This window comes from Parasteatoda tepidariorum, chromosome 9 (assembly GCF_982258835.1).
Source record: "Parasteatoda tepidariorum strain Cologne lab strain chromosome 9, Ptep-v5.0, whole genome shotgun sequence".
NCBI lineage: Eukaryota > Metazoa > Arthropoda > Arachnida > Araneae > Theridiidae > Parasteatoda > Parasteatoda tepidariorum.
Genome location: NC_141763.1, coordinates 16095666 through 16110863, shown reverse-complemented (window position 1 = coordinate 16110863; position 15198 = coordinate 16095666). Strand labels below are relative to the sequence as shown.

The 15198-nt window shown below is 30.6% G+C and overlaps 1 protein-coding gene across 1 annotated transcript in view; it reads left to right on the top strand.

Annotated features, from left to right (window-relative positions):
• Nucleotides 1–14667, top strand: part of LOC147803339 (uncharacterized) — a 31262-nt gene extending 16595 nt beyond the window's left edge. Inside the window, exon 3 of the mRNA XM_087150506.1 lies at nucleotides 14536–14667. Coding sequence (XP_087006632.1) covers nucleotides 14536–14667 — 132 coding nt within the window. The remainder of the gene's footprint in view (nucleotides 1–14535) is intronic.
• The last annotated feature ends 531 nt before the right edge of the window (nucleotides 14668–15198 follow it).

Sequence of the window (15198 nt, the reverse complement as noted above, 5' to 3'; positions counted from 1 at the left end):
TAGCGATTTATGTTAACGAAAACTGCTGATCTGGGAAATTTGCAGATTTATATTTAGGTTAATGTGTGTAACGACGTTTCAAACAACATAAACTACGTTTAAAACTCTTTGGTAGATACCTAACTTTCTTCATGTACCACATAACAGCAAACAAAACTTGCGCTTATAGAAATATTTCTGAGCAGAAAGTTTTAAATTTCTAATCATTTACATTTAACGAAGACATAATCTTAACGGTTCGAAGAATTTTTTCTTTAGCATTCATTAATGATGGCTCATTTTATTAAACAGTAAAAGTTAAATAAAGCTCATTTATCCTCTACTTACTGCATTAACTGGGAAATGGTATGAGTTAAAATAAGTAGGTAACGAAGAATGGTAGAACAAGTTAATGCTATTTAAGCGTTTAAATGGCGGGCCAACCCGGAAGTTTAAGCTACCCAGAATATTTAAAGCTGTAACCAAATAACAATTTAAGCGTAATATGTTTATTTTTGCTCGTGACATGTGTAATGTATTTAATTTAAATTAAACGCAACATGTATTTTAAAAGTTGACACTTTAAAATATGGATTCTCAAATATCACTGAACTTTCTTCGCTTTTGACGAAATCGTTTCCTGATATATTATAATGATAAAAAATTTTGTCAAAATTAAAAATATTTCATTGTTCAATTTTTTACAAAAAAAGAGTATTGTTTTATGTATTAAACGTTTCTAATAATCACAACGTGAGTACCATAAAGGTGGTACAGCTTAACAAATAGAACCGAGAAATAATTTACACCCATGCGTGGGGCGGTATTCGAACCCCGAAACTTTCTGCTATGAGGCAGAGCAGTATGCTTAATTCATCACTTTATTTTCGATTGTCGAATTCTAGTTTCGTCATTCTCGTTAACAATTTGCCTCACCCTTTACGATGAGGGTTTTAGTTGATGAAACATTTTCGTAAAATTAAAACACTAAGTAACAGATATTAAAATGTACTCACTAAATATTCAAAACACTCTAAAAAACCATAAAAGATATTCCGATAAATGAGGCAAGTATTATTCAATTGGGCAATTCATAGAGGCGCTCACTATAAGAGTCTATTACAGCTCAATGCGAGTCGTATAATGCTCTTGCTTTTCGGAAATCATTGCTTGCTGTCTGTTCAACAGGTCAACGGTAATTTTGTGATAAAAGCATAATGAAGGGAGCGGCATGTAGTTCCAACTTAATTAGTCGGGATCAATGAAGGTTGCTATGGACTATTTTATTTCAGATATAGCTACTTATAGCTATATCTGAATATATAATAGTATATCTATAGCTACTTATAGCTATATCTGAATATATAATAGTATATCTATAGCTACTTATAGATATACTATTTTAATTAGTATCAACGGGTAGCTTGTAGGGTGGGCATAACAACGAAAAATTTGTGACTAATGTCGCATAACGCAGTTGGAAAATTTTAGTAGGCATTAACTTCCGTTTAGAAATTTAAAAAAAAAAATAATTGTAAAGTGATTAAAATTGGTTAAAAAAGTTAGCCGATTTTAACAAGTAAATACATTTCCCTTAATTAATAAATATATTTAGGTACGTAGGAATAGGTTACTTCAATTTATTTCTAGAACTTTAACTAACCACTTTTTAAATTTTTCCTGGTATTATAGTCCAACCGATTTAGTTCGACTTTAAATTAAACTGAACTAAACTCAGTAACACGACAGCCCATAAAGGGGCAAGGCCTACTGTGCCCATCTTTGTTCTTTTGAACATGGGTTCTGGAGAGCAGATGTTCCATTTCGGTGGTTAGCCGAACGCGTAACCCTCCGTCTTTTGTCCCAGAGCATGCTTGGAGTTCATTTTGTCTACTCAATGAAGGAATGAAAGGCTTAGTCGATCCTGCCTGCCCCGAGGATCAAACTTAGGACTTGTGGCACGTGAGCGCGAAGCTCTACCGCCGAGCGTACAGCTCTCAATTATTTATTTGAAATTGGTGGTATAAAAGCTACCAGTACAGAAAAAAATAAGCTGTGTCAGATATTTTATATTTCAGTGTGTATATTTCAGCATTTTAGTATTTTATATTTAGTATAATACATAAAGTGATCACGATAATTACCAGTTAAAATTCGCTGGTATTTGTTTTAAAATAAAATATTCATAGCATTGTTGAAAAAGTTCATTTTTGGTTTATATATATATATATAAGTACTTGATCTTATTTAAGTCATGTATGGGAATTTCACATCTAAAGTCAGTTTTATTCCCAAAGTTAGTTTCTTTTCTTCAAAATGGTACTTCAGGTTATTATTTCTCCAAATATACAGAAAAGAAAAGAAAAGAAACATGGCATTAAGCGTTTTGCTTTATATGCTTAAACGTATTATTTGCTCCTACTTACTTCGACGTACGTAAAAGCAAATGGGGGACACTAAGTATTCACTCGAGTGAGTTTAAAAAAAATAATGGTTAAGAATTTATTTTGGTATTGCTGAAAAACTGATGTTTGTTGAGAAATCAATTGCAGTTTTGAAATCAGCAATGCAAATATTTATTAAAATAGTTTGAAAATCTCATTAAAAAAATTTTGTTCTCTGCTATTGTCTTTCGTATTTGGTAACTGCAATGCTCAAGTGCTTCATTGTTTAACCGGTTAACGCCCAGCGTCATATATTTAGGACAGTTCCTTTTTTCAAAAACATTAATTGTAGTGGGAAACTTTTTTGAACATTTTCATTTATCTGGGTGAATTAAAAGATTCTCAGATGCCACAATGATTTAGTTATTTCTGATTAGATCTAGAATTATAAAGAGCAAGTACTTTTTGATCTATCAAAGACTTTTTGAATGCTCTAACAGTAGAAAAAACAATTAATTTCGAAAATATATTATACCACTTTTTCCATAAAACCACTTTTTGTATGATTTCAATATATAAATTCGTGCCAAAACGGGTTAAGAGGACGCAAGTAACGAAATTTTTTTATTCATATTAAAAACATAATAAACCTTTGTCTAGCTTTGTTGCGTCCAGGCCGTAGCTGCAACCCTCTTACAAGTACAGAACTTCCGAAGTTTCAGAAAATTTCAGAATTATGTTTGAATTAAGAGGGTTTTGTCCTCCTCGACACATAAATAATTTAAACAATTATATAAAAGGCCATAGAGATCAACAGCCATGTTTTTGAAACCTGACAAAAGTTTTATAAGTTTTATTTGTTTTAAAAATATCAGTTCAGTAAAAAAATACTTCGCTGCAGTTTCGAATGTTGGAACGTATTTTTCGGACTTCAATTTTCGTTCGTTCGTTGTGGTGGAATTGGGAGTCCCTTCAATTTTACCTTTAACCCCTTGGGGACGGGTGATTCAGAAAAGCATTCGTACAAAATCAGAATCAAGTTGCAATTAAATAAAAAGCGGTAACTTAAATGTAGTCGTTGCTAATTTGACAGACTTACTTTGCTTTTTCTTTAATTATTGTTAGTTTAATCATATATATAATCAATGTTAGCTCAAAGTATAACTAAATAGTTTTATTTTGAACAAAGTAATGGTGAATTAAATAAATCAAACAATTATAACTCCGCCCACAAATAAACTGCTAATGAATTACTTTGATTACCAGTTTTATCTTTTTATCCTGATTGATACAGTTTCATGCTGTCACGTATTTGTGACAGTCGGTGCGAAAGGGTTAAAGCAGGGATGCTACTGGCGTTTAAGATTGTTTAAAGTGGTAGGAACTCGATTTTTTTTTATTTATTTATTATCTCTTTAATTATCCAACCGTAACTACCATTGTGACTTACATTTCAGATTATTCATATTTAAAACAAACTCATTTTTCGCATTAACCCTTTCGCGCCGACTGTCACAAATACGTGACAGCAAAAAACCGTATCAATCAGGGTAAGAAGATAAAACTGGTAATCAAAGTATTTCTTTAGCAGTTTATTTGTGGGCGGAGATATAATTTTTTGATTTATTTAATTCACCATTACTTTGTTCAAAATAAAACTATTTAGTTATACTTTGAATTAACATTGATTATATATATGATTAAACTAACAATAATTAAAATAAAAGCAAAGTAAGTCTGTCAAATTAGTAACGACTACATTTAAGTTACCGTTTTTTATTTAATTGCAACTTGATTCTGATTTTGTACGAATGCTTTTCTGAATCACCCGTCCCCAAGGGGTTAAGTTACAATATTAACATGCCGACCTGCCGGTGCAGGGGGCAGGAAACTGTCCTTGCATCAGAAAGGTTCTGGGTTTGAATCCCGGGCAAGGCATGGATGTTCTTTCCTTCTCTGTACTGTCTGTCCTTACTGTGGGAGCAACGTTGGCCCACCTGATATGGTGCCCCTGCAAGAGTGGCCAACAAATCTGCCCTGTAAATGCCTGTGTGACCTAGGTCATTCTCCAGGTGGGCATTAGGAAAAAAACGATATTAGCATAGTGAATGCCCGTCTGGTCAAACGGTAAATAACCACAAACCAAATTTGCTAATATTCGACAGTATATTGCTAGTTTTTTAAAAGCTTAACATGACAAATCAAAACAAAGTGGCGAATTATATAAACCTACAAATTGTTTAGAAATAGTGGTGGATAAAATTCTACTAAATGGAATTTATTAAACCAAGAATCACAATTAATAAACTACTACTTGAAAATATTTATTCGCTGTCCGGAGCAAGTTGGCATCTCTGTGTACATAAATAAAACTATTTTTGTGTGTTCTATATTGCATTAATTTCCTCAAACCATTTTAGTAACAATAATAATATGACTACGATCAAACTCAGTGCCGGTCACCAGTGACCCCCATGGCATTCATCGTGCTAAATAAAATAAAAAAAAATAAGGTTGTAAAATTGTAATTTAAATCTTTAAAAAAAAAAAAAAATTTTTTATTTTATTAGTCACCACATTATTATACATTTTTAGTCACCTGTAGCAACCTTGGAAACGTGGATGCAAAACTATATTTTCCTATTTCATTCTTGATTTATGAATTTTATTTAGAATACTTCTCGCCATGACTTCATATTGAAAAAAACATAAATATAAATACACGAATGCGTGCTGGGCGTAATTACGAGCTAATATTTTGAAAATCAGACAAAAATCTGAAATTTTGATAGATTTTCGATTGCTTTGATTTCCTTTAGCATTGAAGTAGGTTTCATATTTTTAAAACGGAATCTGGTGATTAATAATTTATATTCAACCTTGGTGTAGCGAGTGAAAAAATAGCAACTAATTGATAAAAACGGGGGGGGGGGGAATAAAACTTATCTTGATATAGTTTGACATTGCTTTATCGCAAACAAAGAAACGCGTTGTTTGCGAGAGATAGCATATTAAAACATGTACTTAGTTAAAATATCAATTTACAAACCTGTATTTTATTTAAAAATATTATAATGAAGAGCAAACAAACACACAATATTTATCTTACAGCCTTTAATAAACAGATTGAAGGAGAAATTGTTTAGAATCAAAAATATTCTGATGTTATTAGCAAAGTATTCAAAACATTTCTTTATTTTCTGGCTACTTAAATATTTATTTTGCGTGTTCTTCCCAAGTTAGTGAATATTTCAGTTTTTGGCGTTTCCTCCCCTGAAAATCATAGTTAACCCCTTGGGGACGGGTGATTCAGGAAAGCATTCGTACAAAATAAGAATCAGGATGTAATTAAATAGAAAACGGTAACTTAAATGTAGTCGTTGCTAATTTGACATACTTACTTTGCTTTTACTTTAATTATTGTTAGTTTAATCATATATATAACCGGAATTAACATATATGTTAATTCAAAGTATAATTAAATAGTTTTATTTTGAACAAAGTAATGCTGAATTAAATAAATCAAACAATTATAACTCCGCCCACAAATAAACTGCTAAGGAATTACTTTGATTACCAGTTTTAATTTTTAACCCTGGTTGATAGGGTTTTATGCTGGCACGTATTTCTGACAGTCGGCGCGAAAGGGTTAAACAACAGCATTCTTATAAATTCTTCTCTGAATATTAAAGTTCACTATTAGGATAAGCTCTGTGACCCATCAATTACTTGAGTTGTCGATGCTTTAAAAGATATAGCCATTCAAACTTTCAAAAAAGAAAATCCAAAATTCGGGCTAAACGTGGGAGGTTTTCGTGACTTTCCTCTCCGTGTAATGCAAATGCAGATTAGTTCCATCAAAAAGTAATTTCTCTCAATGCTTGGTCCAAGGAAATGCTCTTGTTATCTGAATTGTGTTCAAAACTACAAGGCCACGGAGTTGAACATTAGTAGTCGTAAATCCAAAAAAATGGGTCGGCTGTTCAACGACGATTATAAAATATAGGTATTAGCTAACAATTACATTTAGTGTCGATACTTTAAAAAAACTAAAATCAAGGTTATATACACGAATATCGCATGATAATTTAAAACAGGAGCGTTAACAGTTAATTCGATTCTATTTGCTTTTAATTAATTCATACACACGCACTGATTCGGAACTACGGATGGTAAATCTTATCGACTCAGAACCGTGGAAGAGTTTGGAACAAAAACAATTTATTAAATTAAAAAAACTATAAGACATTAGATAACGCACAAAGTATGCTAATTAGCTTTCTTTCTGGCGAAAGCACTTTCATTAAAGTTCTCACCGTTAAAATTAATTAATGCTTCTTTCGCTGTAATATGTATATGGAAAGTCCCTTTCAGGAAGTGAGAAAAGCATTGTGATTTCTTTTTCTTCTAAAATCTCCTATAGGAACAATAAAACAAATTTCTAATAAAACTAGTAATTCCAAGAAAAACATAATGAAGAATGAAAACTAATTAGTGGAACACAAATTCAATGATATTTGAATAAATTACTCTAAATACATTAAGGCTACAGTGGACGTTCAAAAAATTTTTTTTTAGTTTTTATGCTACACTAAAACTTTTTTTATAACTTATGTATTCTATCAAGAAATGCCCTTGCAAAAATTTTTGTAAAAAATATTTGGACCATTTTTGAGAAATTTAAAATTTTTTTAAAAAAATTTCATCAATTTTAAAATGCTCCCAGCGGCTTAAATTAAAATTTTTAGTTATTTTTTTTTAATATTCTTTTTTTAGAGATAAATGTTAAAAGCTTTATGCATTATATAGGAATTTTCCTAAATTTATTTTAAATTTATGACCAAAAAACAAATTTTATGTAGATTTTTGTTTCAAAATAAAGGTCGTTAGGTACATGAAACCCGATAACTCTTTTATTACTTGTTATAAAACAGAAACAAATGCATAAACTTAATCTAATATACATATAAATAACTAGAAAAAAATTTCATCTCAATAGGATGAAAACAAAGTCGACTGGAACATTTTGAATACGTGAAACATAACAAAATTTCAATTTTGAGAAAAACAGCTTTTTGTGTAAGAAAAGGGGCGTTGCTTCATAATGTGAAAACGAAACTACCCTATAACTTCTCAAAAAATGACGAAATTTAAAAAAAAAAAATTCAGTTGAAAAAGCAATGAAACAAGTGTCTAAATATGTCGGGAAAAAAAACCCGAAATTTTTATCAATTTTTGGCAATATAAAGGTCCACTGTAGCCTTAATAGCAATTACAAGTTGTATGAATAACTTTGTGGTTGTTTTCCTTATTTTGTCACTGAAAATTAACAATGTCTTTTCCAAAAAAAAATAGCTTTAGTTTTTTACATAATTCACGCTAACTAATACGAACTAATAAATATAGACTTGATTAAATTAATTTAAGTCTTTTTATTGAATATAGACTGTCATTAAGATTTAAGAGCAGCAGGCTTTTAAAGGCTGCATCTGTATGTGTTATAATAAATAAACGAATCCAGACATGAGTCGTCACCTCCTACATCAAAGACCTCCACAAGGGTTTTTATAAGTAGTCCGCACAGGCTATTTAAAAGTGAACCTGTTGTGCGCATGAACCCAAATTTTATTTTAAAAGTTCGTTCGTTCGTTGTTTTAGAACTGGGCATCTGAGGCCTAAATGGCCCTTATCCCATTCAAGAAAGTTGTATTGGTGGTTCGGAAAAGAACCTGAAATGCGACGCAAAAGCAACGCAATTGTAAGACAGTTACCAAGGTGGCACCTTTAAAAAGTAGGCGTTATTACTACAAGTTTTACTATTTAATGCGAGACCAATATAACTTTTACAGAAAGTGAAATTAGTCCTTGTATTAGCATTAAAGATAATGATCTACTCATTTATGCCTGCGTTCTATAGACAGGGCAGTTATTTTCCCTTTTTTTTTCTTCAAAAATTAAACAGTTTAGTTAAAATCAAATCGATATTTTTCGTAATTAAATAGTTATTTTTCAAAATTAAATAGTTATTTATCATAAATTAATTCAATAAATAATTAAGAGTTATGTTAATTAAAATTAATTGTTTTAATATTTAATTTATCTTGAATAATCCTGCTTATTCTTCATACTATCACATATTAAGTATCACCATTAGCGATAAAAATTTTTGTAAATTTGAAGTTTATTCGAAATATTTTTTTCAGAGGTAGTATACCGCTGTAGATTTCTTAAATAATAATAATATAGTAATTATATTGCTTTTGAAGAACTTGATAATTTATTTATTTGTTCTTTAATGTGTTAGCTGAAATTACAAATATATTAAAGTCTTGAACCATTTTTTTTATTTCATATAATTATAGAAATTTTTGTAAACTTTTTCAGATCTGATATGACACATCTTTACCCGTTTTATCCCGACTTTTCATACTGAAGTGGTGCAAAAAGTGGTTTTATGAAAAAAGTGGTATAATATGTTATTCAGCTAAATGGCTAATATCAACTATTATGGCCACCATTTCAGTTCGAAATAACCCTACACATTATTGTTATACATCCAGTGATAGAAACTTAAATCACTGATAAATTATGGTGAAAGGGAAATTTTTAATTCTCCAAAAGACAAAATTGAAACAATTGTCCTACCACAATATATGTTTTTGAAAAAGGAAACTGTGCTATAACAGAGATGCCAACTGCTCCGGACACGCCAAAATAATTTAAAAAACGGTAAATAACTACTAAGTAAATTTTGCAAATATTTGACTATTTTTGCTTGCTTTTTAAAAGGTATAGTATGTCTTAGGTACAAGGTATAGTATGTCTTAGGTACCATACAGTGGTGAATTATATGAAGCTACGAATTATTTAAAAATAGTGGTGGATAAAAATCTACTGAATTGAATTTATTAAACCAAGAATCACAATTGATAAACTACCACTTTAAAATATATATTTGCTGTCCGGAGCAAGTTGCCATCTCTGCTATAAATATGACGCTGGGCACTAACAGGTGAAGCACAGGCTGGAGATTGTTTTAAAAAAGTAGCTATATATGTAAAAATCTAAATACTTTGAAGTATTCATTTCTGCTTAAAACATTTTCGTTTCGTTTATCGTTGTGTAAGAACCTCAAAACTGATTTTATAAAAAATTATAGGAAATTTACCTAATGAAATTTTAAGCAACCCTGAGGAAAGTTCACCTCCTTCTTTAATTTTTCCAGGTTGTGGATACCCTGTATTTGGTGAGGTATCTTAATGGGCATCTTGGTTCTGAAGAGGTTAAAAATATTTCATCATGAATGCAAATGATAAGCAATTTAAATGCAAATGTGAATAATGAAATCATGCTAATATTTAATATAATTTACTTATTAAAAATAATGTTCTTAAAGGATTACTGGACAATACCGAGTCAAAGGAAAGAAGCACCGTCGCCGTTTAGCTTAATTTGATACAAAATTTGACACTCCAATTTGCTTTTTATTTTGAAGTGACGCCATCTTCTCGTACTGATTGCTTTTACTACTGTTAAAAGTATTGAATTTATTTATTTGTTATTTGAATATATGAAAGTTGTAAGCTAGATTTTATTTATTTGTTATTTGAGTGTATGTAAGTTGCAAATTAGAATTTGTATCATCGGGTTGCTATGGTGATATTATACAACAAATTTTTCTTTATTTGAAAATATTGATTATAATAAAATTTTGAAATCTTGTACTTTTAACAAGTATATCGTAATGCACACTTTCGTTTGACTGTCGAAGACCCAGGAATATTTTAATGGGTGCCAAATTTTACTCTTAACTGACTGATTTTGAATTTTTAAAATTTGACTAACAACGATTTCGAGTACCACGACTCATTAAAAAAGCTAAACATATCGTAGAAGTGTTTACATGCTGGAAAAATTTCATGCAGAAGATTTTATTTTTATATTTTATGTGGTGGGAAAATTCATATAATTACATTTTATTCTTCTTCAAATAAATGTAGTTTAAAATGATTTTGATTAATATTACATATAAATAGTGTAAACATACAGTTAATGGGCTCGCGATCTTTCCAAAATTGTATTTTAAATATAAACGAAACACCAGTATACAATCTTAATTTAATTAGCTTTTCCCTCTCATTAGGAAAAGAATTTTTGTTGGCAAGTATGCAATTACTGATGGAGATATGATTTTTATTTTGCTTAGGTATATCTTAGACTTAAGGTGTCTACGGAGTGCCTGCCAGCGAAGCACCCTTTCCACTCTTTCATCTGGATTAATGCCCTTACTGACATAATGTCGTTAATAATGGTCATAGCAAGATGATATAGAGGAAGCTCTTAAGTTTGTACATTTAGTCGGGCAGCTATCTGAATTAGTGATTGGATATATATGGAAGTCATTTCTTGCTCGAGGGAGTATCCATGTGTACATAGAATTGTTTATTGCAATTACATATATTTGCAGGCTTCCAGGGTAACAGCGGGATTCGAACCTGCTATCTCCACTCTTTGCACAACGTTTGGCTGACGGTACCGCTCTGTACATAGAAAAATACTGTGCATTAATATATATAGTTAATAAATTTTTATTCAAAATTTTTTTAATTAACTTTATGAAGCAAATATTTCAATAGAGAAACATAAATTTTGATACCACTTTTTTCACCACTTAATCTAATCAGGGCCATAATTCCAGTAAGAATAGATTCGCCTCTAAATTAGTACATGGTATCAAAAAATTAACCATGTCGTCAATTTAAGTGGTTAAAATGTCATGTTGGATACTTTATTTATCTATTAAATAAGACACATTTAGTTTTTTGTATTCTTTACATAAGCAATAATCTTAAAGATTATTTTTATTACTTAATTTTCTTGTATAATGTGAGCTGTTCAAAATTTACAAAAGGTTTTAACAACTGAGACGTTCTTTTGACATTTTATTACTTAATGCATCTTTTATTGCTCAACGCACAATGGCTATCCTTAAAAGTACGGAAATTTCGATATACTAAAAGTCTCTCTTTCCCCTAATTGCCAAATCGATGTTAGTAACTAATTGTATTGTTATCGATTTTTGCACGTTCAAAATTCTGGGGGAGACGTTTTAATAAGACGTTTTGGGAATTTCAAACTACGAAAGTAATGATTAAATAGGGAATTTCTGAAAAATCTAAAGCTTTATCAGGAAACAAGTCCCTTGTGCAACATTTAACCTTTCAACCAAAGTATCTGAACTCGATTAGATAAATAGTTGTAAGCATAAAATGCATTTAAGTCTTATGTATTTAAAATAAATTTTAGTAGAATTAAAAACGAAATTGTGAAAATATTTGAATTCTAAAACCTTTAAGTAATTTGTGTAATTGCGGTTTTATACATATCCAGAGATGCCAACTTGCTCCGCTTTGTAAAATAGTATTTTCTAGTGGTAGCGAAATTTAAGTAACTTTTAGTTTAGTACTTTTCATTTTAAGTACTTTTTTCACCACTAAGTAGCAAAAATTATAAGCATCATATAAAATGCAACGTTTAAACATCAATCTACTGGATACTCTATTAAAAAGTAGTCGTAATTATCCTTCTTTACCGAATTTTACGACATAATTTGCTACCACTTTACTAAAACTATTCCTGAAAGAGGAGCAGTTGGCATCCCTGCATATCATATATCTTGTCACACACATAGATATTTAAAGCAGTAAAAGCATCAGTCATTAATGAATCTCAATTTTAACTACCGATTTACCGATTTAAAATTTTGTTTCACGAAATCAGTCTTATACATGCCTGCCAAGTGCTATGTTTTTTAAAAAATATTTTATATAGTGGTAGGCAGTTTAAAAACAAAGTTTTCAAAATTTTTGGAAATTTTACCAATATTTTAAAAGCTTTACCACGAAGGAGCTGAAATATAGTGACACTGGGTTTAGCTTTTAAATTATTTATATGTAGTGGTTATGAAAGTAAGTTTAAATGAATAGAAAATAATAGATTCAAAAATAAACATAGCTACCCCTAGAATAGTTTTTTACGAAAAGTTTAGGAAGTAGAAAGGCCTTCTTACAGCATGATAGAGCCAGGCCTGAAAGCGAGACGGAAAAGAAAAAATATTGGTAGGAGAACTAATTCAATATTAGGTAATATTCGGGTTGAGTTAATCTATCCTCAACAATAAACAATTCACTGAAATAAATTTTTTCTCGGCCAAGAAGCAATTCAATATAAAAATTATATCCGTTGAAAACAATTGGTATTTATGGATCTTAACTATTCCCGAAAAAAAGCAAAAAAATGACATTTATTTGTTGCCAGTTTTTACTCTTTTCCGTCTTGATATATATCCACTTTCAGCCCTGGATAGAGCGCTACTGCCAACTACACTGGATGCAGCATCCGTCCCCCCAGGAGAGGCCTTCGTGCAACTCCAGCTACAATTCCATCTACAACGACAGGTCAAGCCCATAGACTGGTTTCAATCATCAAAGAACTTTTAAAAAACAGAGAAGTTTTACAACTGCTGCAAACAATCATGCGTGAGTCCACTTCTGAATAATGTCACTTTTGGACTAAACCTGAACTCTTTTTTTGAACTTTAGTTAGTATCTCTATTACTATACAAATTAATATTTTTGAATACTGATCACACTAGATGGCGCCACTAAGGCTTAGCAAAATTTATGTAGAATCTTCATGATTTTGAATCCCGATTTTCTGTATATATGCTATCATCAATTTTTAATGCTTAATTCCAAATTTCTACTGCAATTAAAGTAAATATCACAGATTAAGCATGTATTTCATGCTTTTGAATCATGATTTTGTGTATATATGCTATCATCAATTTTTAATGCTCAATTCCAAATTTCTACTGCAATTAATGTAAATATCACAGATTAAGCTCGTATTTCATGTATATCCATCTAATCATGGCTGTATTCATTTTTCAATGGCAATTAATGTAAATCTCCGATCAAGTTTGTACATACTTCTAATCATGGTTACTTTATTATAATGTTACCACATTGTTACATAATTCAAAATGTTTTATTCATTGTATATAATTTTCATGATGAATGGGGTAGGGGTCGCTGCGCGGCCTAGGCACCCAGTTTTGTTTAAATAAAGAAAGAAAAAGGATAGAGTGCTAATCTAAATAGATATTAAAGTAATAAAGCGAGATTTTAAGTAGATAATCCCGCAATTGAAGTGCAAATATTAAGGATAATGTTAACTTTCAGTTGACGTCAAGAGATGCTATAATTTGTCTAATAGAGAGTTATTTTCAGTGGATAAAATTAGCTTAGGTATTACGTTATTTTAAGTAGATATTAGCAGGGGAAAAGCAATAATTTAAAGATATGATATTTATTTAAAATGCATTTTACAGTTTTGAAAAAAAGGGGTTAAAAAAGATTTAATTTAAAAATATTTCTAATTATAAAACTTGCTAACAATAAATATAATTGTGATTTTATACATTATATCTTATTCCTTATATACATCTTAATGACTTGGATGACCGGGGTATAAAACATCCACCCTCCCCCCTTTAAGGTGAACTAGGTTCAAATTTCAGACCTATTAGAATTGATAGATTCAACAACTTTTCTCGATTAAGCCGGCCAAAGCACTGGTGTAAAGTATCCGGAAAGATAGACGTTTAATGTACTAGAGTTATTTTCTCGATGGGCTAACCCTGAGAAGTTTGCTTGCCCATGTCTAGAAAAGAACCCATTTCTTCAGCATAAAAGAGGAATAACATTATTGCAACAGCTGCTTCTTTTTCCTTTCTATCTCAAGTTTTTCTTTTGTGATAACTAAACATATGCTTAAGTTTTTGATTCATGGTTTTAAAAAAACTCATTTTAAATGTTTTTTGACAACCATGGCATATAAATAATTAAAACACGTAATACCTAATTAACAAGGGGTGCCTTTTCAGGTGCTTTAGCAAATTTACAAACAGTTTTAAACAAAATAACACTGAAGTTGTTTTTTAGCTACCACTGAGAACATTGCTCGGCAATAATTAATTGAAAATTTGGTATCTATGCGCAATACATGCGAGGTGATTCAACAGACAACAAACAACATGCAGTAAATACATTACACCTTAAAAAAAATGCATGTTCTTTATAACGATACATGACTTTGACATTGCAATTAGAACCTGGGTCACCTCATTTGCAGGCAAATGCTTTATCCTCTGAGCCGCAATGGTTCTACTGAGCTGCCATTGTGTTGGTCACCAGTAGAGGCTCATGTAGCAGGAGGTCCATGTGTACCAGCTTCTCTGTAAAGGTAGTCAGTGAGCAACGCTGACCGTATTTCTCTCTTATTTGGTAGGTCCCAAAATTGTAAAGACTTAACTATTATGTCCTTTTTGGACTACTATGTGCTGTTTGCGGGAATGCTTTACTTTTTTTACTAAAGCATGCATATTTATAAATTGTGAATAAAAAAAACTTGCATTTTCATTTTTTATTATTTTATTTTTCTCGTTTACTTGCAGTACTAAAAAAGTACAATACATGATGATAACATATATAGTTATGGAGAAAAAGAAATCAGAAAATCATGAAGAAGATAATTTTCCGTCGTTACTTTTTTATTATAAGCAGTAAAAAATAATAAAGAAAAACAAATTCTTTTTCTTCGTCTACAAAACGTAACAATTGGTTTCCATGGAAACATTTTTTCGTCAAAAGATATGTCAACAACTATTAACGATAAGTCGTCATTGCATTGTCACAAATATGATTTCCAAAGATAATGGGCCGTATTGGATCGATGTTTGACACACAAGTTTTCTAAACCATATATTCTAAAC